The 15,829-nt window shown below is 42.1% G+C and overlaps 1 protein-coding gene across 10 annotated transcripts in view; it reads right to left on the reverse strand.

Moving 5' to 3' along the window:
• The window catches only part of RBFOX1 (RNA binding fox-1 homolog 1), a 349,131-nt gene extending 333,970 nt beyond the window's left edge, over positions 1-15,161 (reverse strand). For all 10 annotated transcript variants that reach the window (XM_090277051.1, XM_090277043.1, XM_090277044.1 and 7 more), the window contains exon 1: positions 14,878-15,161. In XM_090277051.1, coding sequence (XP_090133177.1) covers positions 14,878-14,964 — 87 coding nt within the window. In that variant the 5' untranslated portion in view covers positions 14,965-15,161. The remainder of the gene's footprint in view (positions 1-14,877) is intronic.
• Between the last annotated feature and the right edge of the window lie 668 nt (positions 15,162-15,829).

Consider the following 15,829-nt stretch of genomic DNA (forward strand, 5'->3'; position numbering starts at 1 on the left):
AATTCTATAATTCCTGTCCCCTCTACCTCTCTTCCCACAATCATTGTGATTTTCTTTTCTACCTCAGCCCTGGCAACTAGCCCTCCTTTCAGGGAAAAATGGTCTAGTCAATGAAGATCTAAGGAATGGCAGCATGAAGAATATATATTCATTAGCCAACCATGACTACCTTGGTGTTGGCAATCTCCATCCAAATACACACTAATTGCCCTCCTGGTTATCCCTCTTGTCCCGCTAAAGCCATTTGCCCATCCTCCATCTAGTTTCCAGAGAAAACTTTTCATAATGTTAGATAAGATCATGGTGTTTTCCTACAGTAAACACTCCAGCAATTTTCTATCTCTCTTAGATCAAACACTAAACTTCCTGCAGTATCCTAAAAGGCTGAATGTGTTCTGGTTGCTGACCACACGTCTGCTTTTTAACTCCTCCCCCTCCCCCTTCATCCTCTATATCCCAGTCGTACTGACCAACCATGTTAGTTCCAAAAGGGGCCCAACTCATTCTACCTTAGGACTTCTGCGTGTGCCCTTTGCCTGAACTCTCTTCATTACACAGCTGGCTCCTACTTTAAACCAGGTCTGAGCTCAAATTCCACACCTTCCCCCCTTCCACTATCCAAAATAACCCTCTCAGTTGGTCACTATCATGTAACTTGTTTTATATTCGTCATAACACTTAATGCCATCAAATGGTCTCCTGCTTATTGATTCCGTTTCCTATTAAATCTAAGTGGTCTTCTTCACCCCTGCAACCCCACTGTCCAGCATACACTTAAGAATCAATAAATATTTAATAAATCAGTAAGCACATATGGAAATCAAACCAGAGCCATCTGAATTCCCAAACCAATCCCTCCCTGGCTTCTGAAGTGCACATGATGGCTCACCACTCTTATTTTGATTTTGAGGTTCAGACTGAAAGGGAAGAACATTAACTGGTAAGCTACTGACTGAGCAAAGGTCTTTTGAATTTTCTGTATGCATTCCAACAAGGACTGCCTGCCTGACCTCATTCTAATGCCATTGGCAAACCCAGTCCGTGACTTCTTTCTCCAATCTATAAAGAGAAAATGTTACACTTTTAGGACTTAAGAAAATTAGGAGAAGGATTTAGTTTTTAAGAGAATAAGCAAAGTTATTTACATTGAAAACTGATCTTGCGCCTTAGATGTGATTTGATTTGCAAGAGAAATACTCGGGCAGAGGTGATGAAAGCTGACACGATGGGTCTGTCCTGTCCCCCAGACTTTGCTCCTTACAGAAGGCTGCCCACAAGAGATCTTGTTCTCTTGAGCATCTTGGCTTTATAACCCAAGTTATAGTCCTGAAAATAGCCTGCACTTTGGCTAGGTCTCTAAGATATAATTCTGTGTTCCAAAAAGTACTAGTGCACTCCTTGACTTTTTCTTTTCTCAAAGGAAAGCACATCTTTCAGTGCCCTGAATTCATAGACCTTAGGAGGAAAGCTGGGAGTAGAGCCACCCACCTGGTGGGCTGGGGTCAGCCAAACTCTGCCTCTTTCTTATGTGATTCTCTAATCCCTGGAATTATTTGTTGTATTCCTCTCCTTGGCCCCAATCTTTCTCTCCCCATCTGACTTAAATTCTATAATTTTCTGATGGTCCATTTACTTAGGAACTTAGCTACTAACTTGTCATGGTTGATCGAAGGGGAAAGAATATAGGACATGTATGTGTTTTAAGATGCCACCGTAATATTTATGTACCTAACAGAACGGATATTCATAAGTTTTAAACAATCATTAATTCTATTTTTAAAAGCCTTTTATTGGGAAAATATTGGCTGCAAGTGATACAAATTTTGTATATAGGATGAGAGTATGAGAACTTTTTTGAGGAAGCAAATATATCTATAGGGAACAAAAACAGTGATACATATAGTGGTTTGAAAGTGGTTATTTCAGGTGGTGGATAATGATTTCTGTGTATATGTGGGGATGTGTGACTGTATATGTTTGTCTGTGTTTTTTTCTGATTGCCCCAACTAATTTAGCATTTATCCTGTATTAATTTTATAATTAAAAAAAATAGTCTACTTATTTTTCATGAATTTCTGTTGGAAAGGAGCCAGAGAAGGAGGCCACAAGCTAAAATCAAAGGCCAAACAATTGGCTGCTTGATGAGACTGGCGCTAAGGTGTGACATCCTTCCTGTAGGCAGATAGCTCTGTGTGAATTGTGCTGGCTGGACTGGACCTCAGCCACCGGTGAGGTCCACCGAAGGTTATCAGTAAAGCCTGCGAGACACATCTCTTGGGGAGGCTTCTGGCTCCTGTCAGTCCTTACCCAATGCTCTTTCCCCAGGACTTGTAAACAATATTCCAAATGGGTTCCAAGTCCATGGAAGTCTAGAACATAACTCATCGATTCAAAGGTTGAGAAATACCTGAGGCTGGATCCATCAGATCCTTTCCTGGGAATCAGGAGCTTGAATGAAGACACATAGAAAAGCTGGTGGTCTTCGTGGCTGAGCCACTGCAGTATCCAATCCTGGTACTGCTGACACTTTGAGCCAGATAATTCTGGTTGTCCTATGCATTGTAAGTTTCCAGTAGCAATCTCCTTCTAGTTGTGACCAGTAAAAATGTCTGTAGACATGGCCAGAATGCCCCTAGGGGACAATATCACCCTGGCTGAGAACCATTCACCTGGAGAGAATACCTGTAAATTCTGCCTGCCAAGGTTCTAGGCCTGCCTTACCTCCTGAGCTTCCCTTGGCCTAATATTTTTATTTTCTCCCCTCTTTTGAATACAGGATTTTCTATGCATAAAATTGTTTATGCATTAAAACTCAAATTTAAAGTAAAAATATAAATAACTCCCCTTTTTATTTTTATTAAGCTCACCAGGATTAGGTTCTGTTCCTTCGCCCAAAGGGATCTTAACAAAAACATCCACATTCAAAGATCATCTTTGTTTTTTTTCTCCTTCTTTACTTTTTTCCTTTTGTTTTTTTTTTTTTTTTTTGACCCCTGAGCATCAGGTGCCCCTGCTTATCTTTGTTTCCTTGACATTCAAAATGGTGGAGATCATCTGCTCTCTTTTAACTCCCAATAAGCCAAACCATCCTCAGTCCCACTTATTTCTGATGTCTGAGCAGATCTAAACACAAAGGTGCGAACGAATAAAGCAGACACACCTGGACCATGTGGGACACTGGGATAATACCAAGATGTATCAGCAATAAGGCCCCTACAAAGTAAACCAGGATGGCAGAGGAACGTTCATCTAACTGGGTGACTGGGCAGTCAGAACCCAGGCCCAGGGACATGGACAGCAGGGTGGGGGTTGACTACAGAAGTGGTGGTGGTGGTGGGGGCTAGGTGGAGTGGAGCGAAGGGGAAAATAATTGGAACAATTATAATTGGAACAATTATAAAACACAATATATATATATATATATATATATATATATATATATATATATATATATATATATATATATATGAAAGAAAAAGAACTCATGCCAGCATGTGAGGAAGTCGGGAGACCAGGAAGCAGAGATATCATAAACACATGCCCTGTCCAACCCCAGAGGAAACCACAAAGTGCTACTTATTGAGGCCCTGATTTTGGAACCAAACACTAAAGAAATACACATGCAGACAGTATTTCACACACAAATGCCACAACTGTTTGGACAGATAAGAATCCCATATGCTCTGCATTACCCATAGCAGTGGAAGGCTTTTTATCCATCCTCAGGCGACCCCGTCATCATGCAGCAAATGGGAGCACTGGTCTCTTACAACACAGGCAGGGACAGGACTCAGCAGCTGATGACTGGCATTCTGTATGATGGGTGAATGAGTCCAACATCTGCTCAGCCCCTGCACACATCTTAGGCCCTCTGGCAGGCAGTGCCAAGTCCCTCAGCTAAGTCACAATGGGAACCACCTGCCAAAACACCAGGTGGGAAACAAGCACTAGCTCGTTAGAATCAATAAGCCCCCACCCAACTTCCTGGAAAAGGTTTTGGGCAAATACAGGGCTGCCCACGCAGCCAGTCTCTGTCAGGCCTGAGGAGTCGCCTTACTAAGATGGTCATTGGACAGTCCATGTGAATTTCACATATTCTGTCAAAACCTCACAGATAGCAGGCACCTGAGTGTTTATACCTCTCAATGGAACAAACACAGAGCTGTTGAAGGGAGAAATAACACCGCCACAGTAACAATAGAAGACATCACTTGCAAGCTGTCCACGGCCCCTGGAGTAACTGACATATTTGACAGAGAATGTGTGTTGGTAATGTTGCTTGATTTGTGTTTAAAGAGAAAAGGAAAGTGTATTTCCAGAAGGTTTAGACATCAATAACCAAAAAGAAGCTCTTGTAAACAAAACCACAAGGACCATGTCCCAGCAGCCCCTCCTCACCACCCCGCTTCCAGGAACCAGCCTCCAGGGGAAGGAAGCAAGGTCTGACAGAGAGCTGCAAGGCAGAAAGCTGGAGAGAAACGACAGAGGCATGGAGCCGTGTTAGCTTTCTGCTCAGAAGAGGTTGTACAGGTACAAGACAAGGATGTTCCCCCTTAGAGAATGGGGAGATGGCACCAAAGCCACAGTCCCTTCTGCAAGCATGGGCTCTGAAGCCTGACTGCCTGGGTAGGACACCAGGTCTGCTGCTTCTTAGCCCTGAGAGCTAGGGCAGGTATGTTACTTTGCTTCCTTTTAAAATAAGTCTGTCTAGAATGGTTTGAAGTAGTAGGAATATTCTACAGAAAGTACCGAATGGAGTGATTAGCAGCAGTAGCAAAAGAAATAATAATAATATATTATTATCACATAGTTAAATAATTATAGCATATAATCATATGATATGGTTATTAAATAACTATTATTACAAAGTGTTATATTATAATATATATTATGTAAATAACTATACTGTCATGATACAATAATAATGAAATGTATTATGTGATACATATTATAACATATAGTGTAGTAATTATTATATTATAATAATATTAGATGTAACTGTTGTATAATGATACATGAAATGACATGTAATCATCTTTCCTTGTATGTATCATTATATAACAAATAATATGTCATTATGTACTATATAATTATATATAATTATATCTAATATGTATGCTTATAATGCATATTATTATGCATAAATAATATATAATATGTGATAATATTGATGTAATCCTTATTATGTTATTATATCTATCCCTTATTTAATCCTTACTATATACCAAGTGCCAATATAAGTGTCTTACAAGTTTTAACTCATTCGATCCTCAAAAGCAACTCTGTTATCGTCTGCATCCAATGGAGGATACTAAAGCATGGACTTAGGTGTTTAATATGTCCATTTTACAGGTAGGGAACCTGTAACACAGGGTGATTTAGGAACTTCCCCAAGGAGGCAAAGCTGGGATTCTTACCTGGCAGTCTCACCTAAGAGCTCACATTCTTAGAAAATATTCAATATTAGCTCCATATGTAGCAAACACTCCATGTTGCCTCTCTTATTTGTTTGGTTTTAATGTCAGCTGTGTTGGTGTTGCATGTGTTTGAAGATAAAATTGCTAATATGTTTGTGTTGTAGTTTCCACGTGTCATGCACTGTGCTGTGGACTTTATATGCTTTGGTTCTTTTAACTACCAGCCTACAAGGTGGATGCTGCTCCGAGAGGGCAAGAATCCTGCCCAAGGTCACAGAGGTCATAAGTGGTGCCTGAGGTCACACAGGTGGAGGGAGAAGATGAGCCCAGTAGTCTGCTCCAGAGCCCACAACCCTACACCATCCTTTTCACCTGCTTTTTCCTCTCTAAAATATAACACTTCAATCAGATACTGGAGGTGAAATGCCTTACACACAGCCTGGTACATAGTAAATGTCTGAAAACAAGCAGCTGTTCTTGTTTTTATTATAACTAAATGCAAAAAGCCCAGTAGGCATTTTCTTCCAAGAAAATGATGGAAGTATGAATTTATGAGACCGTCTGTTCAGAGGGCAGATCCTTCATCCCTTTCAAACTTCAACAGAGCTTCTGCATTATTGGTCAACACCAGTTCCCAAGTCCACTTGCTCATCAGAAACCTGGGATTGCCAGTGAAGCATGCAGTTCACTGGTCCCTGCTCCCTGCAGTTCTGATATAGATGATCTGGGATTTAGGGTGGACACCTGCATTGCTAATGAATTTGCCTGAACTCTGATCAGTAACAGGACTGGTGAACACCTTGATACAAGAGGTCCGCGAAGCAACTCAGAGAGCTGTGTGTTTCCCCAAAGGTTCCCCACAAGCTGCCCAGTGCCAGTCAGCAGTCTTTGCTTGCATAGCCTCCCTGCCACCAAGCACTGACAGATGGAAGCTATTCTTCTTATTATTTAACATTTATTAAGCTCCCACATTGTCCCAGGAGGTGCATGGAACAGAGGTGTGGGTGGTCCCAAAGAGTCTGTCCCCAGAAGGCTATGGCCACATGGAGGGGAGGAGATGGGCGTATCTTTCCCCCATCAAAGCCCACCCTCCCCCTCCCACCCAGCTCTAGTTCCAGCCCCAGATATCCTGATGGAGCATGTGAACAAAGATTTGGCTAAGGACTCAACATGACTGAGGCCTGTACATCCTATTTCATGCATGTCTAGCATTCCCAGATCCCCCGGCTATTGACTTAAGAAGTGGGAGAAATGTGGTCTTCACACTACCCAAGGTCATGTGCTAAAAATGTCAAACCCCATCCTACTCTCTTCCACCACATTCCCTGATCGCACCCCATCCTGTCCAGCTGCACTAAAAATATGTATCCAATGGTTGTCAGGAATCTTCTTCGAGACTGGGAATGGAGAGCTGCAAAGGTGCCCATCCACCCCCAAACCTGAAGCACCTTCATATGAAACTGAAAGAAAAGCAACCCAGAATATCATGGAAAACCCACAACAATAGCAATGTTGGCCAGATGTTATGGAGTTCCCACCATGAGCAGGTGCTGTTCTCGGTGCTTCACAAACATCACCTCATCATATAAATCCCATTTGGGATGTGGCAGGGACAGTGTCACACCCAATGGAATCTCAGAGAGGTGATGCCCCATATCACACAGGGGCCAAGGTGCCAACTCATATTGACCTTGACATTAAGTCATTCTGCCTGAATAACATCATGGCTGTACTACAAAGGTCTTGCATGTGCTCATGTTTGAGCTCTTTTATTACGGACATGGACTTTGGGAGGCAGAACATACAGGATATAACTCCCATTTTATAGGAAAGGAAGTAGAGGCTCAGAGAGGTCAAGTAGCTTTCCAAAAGTCACCATGGGAAGGTCATGGCCAGACTCAGGTTTTCCTGGTCTAAATCCTGTACACTAAATTCTCTGGTCTAAATTCTTAACTGTGCTGCCTCATGAAATAAGAAGAAATAGCTCTTTGGAGAGTCATTTCTGAGAACACTGTGGAATGGACAAGCTGACTGCCTCTCCAGTCCCCGAACCCTCTCTACCTTCAGGAGCCAATGAGGATTAGAGAGTGGAACAAAAGGTGATAGCTGGTGGAGGACACCTTTACCCAACAGCAGTAAGGTGCTGGACTCGACTGCCTTACTCTGAGCCAGATATGAAGCAGGGCAGGGCAGAGCTGGCCACTGCTGCAGACACAGAGCTCTTGCTGTGACTCTTCCCCCTTCCCAAAATAAAACAAAGCAGAAACACCTTTTGTCCCTTGGAAAATGCCCAGAAACCCTATCATTTGGGAAGGATGTACAGCCTATCTATAGGAGGCCATCTTCCTGGGATTGTAGCAAAACTGTCTTGGTCAAGACCTCATATTGGGTGGGATGAGTGAGGTTGAGGCTTTATAGATTTCTACCTTTAGTAGTTGTGTTAACTTCTGACTCTGCTGCCAAGGGCTGGCTCTCTAAACTACATTGGAACAGAGATACTGGGCCTTAGTATTCTCACTGTCTCCAGAGCTTAGAAGAGAACCCAGCATGGTGCCTGTGATCAATAAATAATTAGTTCGTTGACTGAATTAATTTCACAGTTCCCCTCCCTCCTACTTTTACAGGCCTGAAGAGTTCAAGTTAGAATCTGGATGTTACAGAGAAGAACAACAGCCCTACTTGCCCAGAGGAAAACAGCTTTGGAGTATTGAGTTCAATGTTTCTGGCCACCTCTTTGGGTTCAGCAGTTAATCAAGTGGCTGGATGTGTGCATGCTGGTGGGATGCTTATTTGATAGGACTATCTTTAGACAGGAAAGAAACATAAATAGGGATGAGTGTCTCCATAATAAATCAACTGGGGAAAGCATTAACCCAAAACAACCTTTAAAAGACAGGGAGGGGGCTCTGCTTCAGCACCAGAGGCTCAGATTGCTGAACACCAAAGCAGCAAAGAAGAGTGTGAAATCCACAAGTCCACCCAGCCCGGCTTGGCCCATGCCAACATATTATAAAAAGCATACTAGCTGATATAGCCTGCCATTAAAATGGTCAAAATAGACAGATGGCTGCTGCAGAAACATGTCCTTTTTATAGGACTGATATTCATCAGAAGAGATTGACAGTGTTCCTTTAATCTTTTAATTAAAAGAAATGCATTTCTATAAAACAGAACAGACTTTATTTATTTATTCTTGTAGGTATTCTGAATAGGAGAAGTGATATGGTTGCATGATCTGAAAACAACATTCTTGCCTCAATTACTGGATGTCCTTCTCAGAATGTCTTTACTTCCCTAAACCATGGTGTTCCCACTTGTAAAATAGTAGAAATGTCCCATATATACCCTGGTGGGAGACACTGGTGTAACTGATTTAGGTGGGAAGATGCTGAGTAAAATTGCCACATCTGCCTATAATACACTTGATCATGAATAGAGACTTAAGATGCACTACGTGATGGCCAATTGCCTGGTGCCTTTGACAATTGGCAAAAAGCAATCAGGATAAGTAAGATCAGAAACCTACCACTTTCTTCCATGAGGAGGCTATGTGCAGAGTTTGAGGGAGAAAAAAAAATATGGATGTTTGTAATAGTTTCTTGTTGATAACAAGAACCTAGCTTTTACCTGTCCAGCATCCTTTTTTTAAAAACAGAACTCATTTTTTTTTCTCCGCTCATAGCCCATAAAGCTCAGTTATCGCTGACCCCAACCAGGATCCTGCTCTATTGTGGACAGTCAGAGTCTAGGTGATTAGTTTGGGGATGGGCATGGTTGGGAAGATGAGCCAAGAAGACCGCTATCTGGAATTTTGCAGAAACAGGTGGGAAAGAGACTGGCTGAGACGAGCCCAGAATAGCAGGGGGCAGTCTTAGACATCACTTGGACATGGTATGCTTGTAAACAAAGATCAAGTAGGAACAGCCACTGCAGGGTTGGGTTATTAGAACCTCAGAATTCAACCGTGCCTAAAACTGGACATTTTTGTTTTTCCCTCTAACCAATATAAATTAGATTTTATTCACTTTCAGATAAAAGAGCCCTAAATAAACACCTATTTGCATTCTCTCTCCCCCCGCCCTTTCTCTCTCTCTCTCTCTACTCCCATATATGCCAGACCCTTTTCTAAATAGCAGGATATAAGATACATGTTGGTACTGCTTCATGAGCCTCTCCTAGTTCACAGCCTATCATATAGAAGGTGCTTAATAAATAATTGCCGAATGAAAAGATGAATCATATTTAAAGCTCACAACCACTTTGCAAGACAGGTATTCCTGCTTTCATTTCATCTCTGTGAAAACAGCCTTGGAGAGGTTAATTGACAAGCCCAAGGCCACACGCTTAGTACATGCCAGAGCCAATATATCAACCTGGACCTATTTGACTCCAAATTCTCTTTGGAGAATTTGCCACCTCCCTGACTCTTTAATTTAGTCTGTTGTTGACACGGTGTCTTTGGCAGTACAGAAAAGTCACTTAGTGACTAAGATGGAGCTGCTTCAGAGTAAATGACACCACCAGTATTTGCAGCCCGTGTACATTCTGATTCCTTTCTAAATCAGCAGACATTCAGAACACGGAGATAACACTGCAGGGCAGCAACACCCAAAATCTGAAAAGGGCTCCAGCGGCCACAGAGCCAAACAAGTTTATTTCTTTTAACTTCGCCTGGAAGTGTATCCAAATGACCAGCAAGTTCCCTATATGCTTCCCTATTTTTCTGTTGGGGTGGTTACTCTTGGTCCACCATTGAAACCAGCACTTGCCTAACTCCCAGCATGGCTACATATGTGTAGGCAGATCTCTGATAACATACATTACCAAGTTCAGTGATGCTGAGTTCTGCTTCACAATCCAGGTGGCAGGGTTTGTTTATACCACTGCTATCTACATCAGAGAGGAATTAATCAACATTCCTCTGCCAGAGAGCTTACTGTTTCAGAGGGGAAGGATGGCAGAGGGTATTCAGGACTCCGATATAGGGAATTCCATATTTACCTGCTGGATCACAGAAGGTGCTTTGGAGCTGGTTCCTATCTGAGGCACGCAGAGATCCAGGGCTTAGGAATTCCATTTCTGAGATTCGTTCCTTTCTCCCTATATCTTTAGATGTTTGAGACCTATGTTTAAACAATGTCAGCTCCCACAGTGTCAATGGGTTGGGAAAGAAACTGAAGGTCCATGTTCATGTGTCAGCCCAACACCATGAATTCACCTGAGTTCTCTGCTGGGGAGGGCTTTCTCCTTTGCTCGCCTAGTGAATGTCTGAGGTTGCTCTACAGCCTGACTCAAATGCCACCTTCCCCTTTGAACCACTCTCCTCCTACCCTAAGAGACACCTACCTACTCCCTGACCAGTGTTTTTTTATGCACTCCTAGGGATACACCTCATCAATGGATTGGTGATTCAGAGGGAGGGCTCTGGTCCAGCAGAATCAGTCCAGACCTCAGCTCTGTAATTGATATTCCTTGTGACCTTGGGTAAGTTCCCTTTCTCTAGGTGTCCGGTTTAGTTTCTTCATATACAAAAGGGACATCATAATGTAAGACTGTGATTCTTTGTCTGAGACCCTTGGGCTTGTATTTTGAAATTCAAAAATTGTTTTTAAATTTTCTTTTTCATAAAGGTATTTCAGTGGAAACACTGATTATGTAATACCCTTAGCAGGGTCTGGGACAACACCTTGAAATCAAACACATTAATACTCCTGCAGAAAAATATATGAAAATTCACACTAAGTTGGATAAAGAAAGTTTATAAATAGCCATTCATTATTTTAGTTCCCAAATAAATTAGTTCTGGGGCCAAACTCCCTCCTCCACAAACCTCTGATTTTCAGAGCTCTTTGAAAATTACAGATAAGAGAGTGAACCAATGGTACCCAACTTTAGAGTTATTGTGAGAATAAATTTAGCACAAGGCCTAGCACATAGCAAGAATTCAATAATTGTTACCTATTGTTCTTTCCTGCTGCTCTTATTATATTATTATCATTTTGTGTCTATCTAGAGTTATCTCCCACTAAGCTATGAACCCACAGGTCAGTGGCTGTAACTGTCTCTTTTGTGTTCCTGGGCCTAGAACAGAGCCTGGTTAGCTTATGTGTACAGTGAATGAAAAGCTAAATGAACAAACTCATGGTGAGGTGGGTGTGGCTCTACTTACACTATCCTCCATCTAGGAATATGTTTTCTGACTTGCTATCTAAAATACCTCATCTGGGATGGGAATTATTTGACCCAGTATGAAGAATATTCTAGCCATGTATGCTCAAAGGGTTTATCTGTCAGACAGGTATCTAGAATGAGGGGTGCAGTCCTGAACTTGTACCCTAGAGCCCACAGTTCATTACACACAAGCACTAATCAAACAGATTAATCTAATCAGTGGCAATGCCAGTGTCTTGATTATATAATTTGACATTATGCAGCCATGGCCTATGGCTTGGGTATATCCTCTCGGTAGCATCTGGACTGAAGTCTGCCTTTGACAAGTGACCTGTGAGACCCTCCCTTGTTCTCAGGTCAGACAACTTGCTGGTCATTCGAAGTACCATTGGAAATTTAGAAGTAAATACAGAGGTTGAATAGGAATATACACAGGCCCTTTTTATCCAAAGACACCAAAATTGAGTTCTATGCTAAGGGAAAAGAAGCAATGTTTAGACAATGCACTTGGTATTATTGCTCTTTTCCTCTTCTCTTCTGCTTACTACCATCCATGAAAAAGTCCAAACTGGTTTATCTCAATCTGCCGTATGCATTCTTGCATTCTTCACGTGATTACAAGGAAAAGCTATCCACCTTGATAAGCATTCATCAAGGTTAGACACTAGATGATGGACCCAGTATGGTAAAGATCCTGGTTTTCTTAGGAGATGGTGGCTGGGTCAGTGGTGACCATTGAATCTACCCCTAGAATAAAGGAGCCTGGTGAGTAACTTCCTCAGCTATATTAGGAAACACCTCCACTCACTGTCTTTGCAGGATAAGGAGATGCTCTCCTAAAGCTTCTTACAATATCTGGTCTATTAATTGTTTTTTCTCTAAGTGAGAGGACAAAAACAGGACAATGCTGATCGGAACGTCAAAAAGTGCACTTGGAAGGATTCTGAAAAGAAAATTCTTCTGCCATAGAATCACTGGCTGTTGAGGTTGGAAAGGCTCTGATGTAACAGCCCTTCCCAGTGGCCACTGTGGCTGTGTTTGCACAGCTCTAGTCAAAGGGAACTTGCTACCGATTATGGAGTGCACAGTCCATTTTGGATCATTTTAATGTCTTGCTGATTACATTATTAAGTGTGGGTGGCTCCTTAATTATGGATAGGCCTTTCATCTTCAAAAGTTGGGAGAAACTCACAAGGTCAAGAAGCTGGTAGGACAGCTGGTACAGTCATCTGGGGTGCTGGGCAGCTGCCATCAGAGCATGAGCTGAGAGGAGACTGTGTGTGTAGAGTGTTACAGTCATTCTCTCTTTGAGTGGCATTTCTCCCCCTTACACACATTACTGCAACTGGGTGATGTGAGTTTCCTGATGCCAATGGGCAAACACCAGAAAGAAAGCTAGTCTCTCTCTGTCCACAGCATTTCAGCGTTTCCTCTGGCAGTGGGAGAAGAAGAGGAGGAAGCATGTTCTAGTAGCTGGTTCAGAGGATACTGCTGCACTGCTTTCCTGACTCACGGGCAACTAGCTGCCAAAGGTGTTGGTAGATAAACAAACTTTAATCGGGCTAAGACTTGAAAGTAAAATCATTTGTCTCTTCCCAAAATAACTGGTTACATTTTTGAAATGCCCCAAAGGAGGAAGAAATAGGGTCTCCCCAATTTCTCAGCTGGCCTGTGCATCTTCTCATCTATCACTGGGGTAATGCGTCCAGAGTGGCATTTCGTAATGACAGCAACATTCCAGCAAATCGATAGTTATTTAATTCCCAACAAGCTCTCGAGTCCATTAAGCCTGATTACATTCACCCATTTCAGTGGGTGCCGTTATTTTTCCTACGCCGGCACTTAATCTATAACAGGAACTTATGAGAACTTTCAAAAGCAATTTCAGCATCAATCAGCATAGACTGAGGGGCACTATTTGCTTGTAATTATTTATCAGACAGGTGGCAGAGGGTCTGACAAAACTCCAATGGATGACCTTCACCCCAAGTTTCCAGTGTAAGCAAAGGCCATCCAATTTGCCATTGAGTCCTGCTTCAGACTCCATGTGGGCCACATCGGCCTGCTTATGCCAGGAAACACGGAATGGTTCCCGCGTTGTTGAGGACTGTTCCTTCTCTAGGCAGTCCTTTTATTCCTCACATTGATATGGACCCTAAACTTCAGCAACAGCCATAAATCTGGGATGACAAAATGTTTTGTTATTATTTAGAATTACCCCTGAATATCTCAAATCACCAAGGTTCTTACAGACAATAAGCAACATTCAAGAAAAGGAGGAAAAAAGGGGGTTGACCAGAACCCTCCCCAGAAATTTTAATTAATGAGCTAGGGAGTTGTAAAAAATTTTAAATATCACAAGGTTGAAGGTAAAAGGACGACTGAATGCATTTAGTTTTCTTTTCCTGGAGAAACAAGACACGGAATGTATTACAAAGAGATGCTTGTTCTAAAACAAGCAAACAAAAACCAAAACCAAAAAGCCAGCTGGGTTTTCCGCCACGCTTAGGCTCTGTCACTAGTAGATGTTAGCTTTCCACAGAGAACTTCGGACAGGCACTGAGAATCCAATGCTTCTTTAAAAGACAAACTTCCGATAAGAAAAAAGAAAAGGTCACAAATATCTTATTCCTAGATGATTCTCCCTGTACAGAAATAATAGCCTTAAAAATGAAACCAGCACACATTTCAATCCTCCACTTTCTTGCCGTCATTAACATGTAACGAACTGGTAAGGGTTTCCTAGAATAATCTCTGAACTTCATAAATTAACCATCAACCGAGTGTTCCGTTTTGCCTCCGTGCCACCACTCAACCCAGGTGGGAGGAACCTTCTGTGAACATAGACACCCCACGTGAAGAAGAACACACGAATTAACACATATTTCATGCTCTTTCTATTTCCGGGTTAAAGCTCTTAACCAAGTCACCTCATGATAAGTTACTTTGCCTCATGATCTACTCTGGGAGACTGAGTCCCTTAGAAAGCTGCAAAGGAGAGCAAATCCTTTGCCCCGTGGCCAACCTCCTGAAGCAAAGGCATGAATGTTAAACAGCAGCCAGATCAATACAAGCAAATATAGCTCAACTACACCATTTATTCAGCCATGAGAGATGTCAATAGCCAGATTAGGGTGATCCATCTTTTTGATTTCCTACTGTCTTCTCACTGACTACACGAGGGCTTTTTCCTGTATTAAAAGTGTTTGCTTTCTCAACCAGAAAAATTCCAATTATTACTCTGAGCACTCTGGAGTTAAGTTGCTTGCTGGCAGTGGCCTTGAATTACCTGGATCAGTCCGGGGAAGTAGGGGGCTGCTGGAACAATCATAGGCACTCCATAGGGATGCAGGAGGACTCCTTGAGAAGGCAACATGCTTTACGTGAAGGTATTATTCCCTCTGAAGCTCAACACATCAATGGAGAGTTAGGGGAAAATCTATAAACCCAACTTCTTCCGAACTACAAAGCTGAGAGCCAAATCGCTTCTGGCAGGAGCCAAGTGCTCATCACCGCAGAGAGGGGAAAGAAAGAAAATCCGAATCAGCAACTCTCGATGTGAAAGTTTTCTTCCCAGACAACGAAGAGACACAGCAGCTGCAGAGTTGAAGCTACAAAAATGGAAGGTGCTATTTTGGGAATGGCTTGCCTAACATGACGAACCAAATACTCCATTAATTTAGTTCTCGGAGAGGCAGACAGATAGACCAAGAGTCTGAGAGAAACATTGTTAGGCTATGAGATCTGGGCAATTCCTAATGAATCTGGGCAAAAGACAAGGGGCACAGTTAGTGTGAGAATTTTAGTGAGAAAAAAAAAAAAAAAAACAACAACAACAACACTGAGAAATGTAAATTGATATGATTATCAGTTGCCACTTAAAACTTGAGTAGGTTAATGGGTCCCAGCTTTTTTTGGTACTGATCAAAAAGCAACTAAGGTTTTTATTTTCTCTCTCTCTTTTCTCTCTCTCTCCCTGGTTTTAATTTTAAAGAGGTGATTTGTACAAATAATATAATACTACTAATATTTGCTGTATGTGCTGTGCACAGAGAATGAGCTTAATTATTTACATGTATTATGTAATTTAATTCTCACAACTCCCCAAAGTGGGCACTGTTCTCATTCCCAGGTAATACATGGGAAATAGGCTCACGCTAGTTGAACTGTTTGCTCATCGTCATGCACTTGGAAGAGGCAGGGCTGGGTCACAAACAATTTCTAGCCAGGTCACCACATTC

Source organism: Furipterus horrens, unplaced genomic scaffold (genome assembly GCF_987537825.1).
Source record: "Furipterus horrens unplaced genomic scaffold, mFurHor1.1.pri manual_scaffold_5, whole genome shotgun sequence".
Lineage (NCBI taxonomy): Eukaryota > Metazoa > Chordata > Mammalia > Chiroptera > Furipteridae > Furipterus > Furipterus horrens.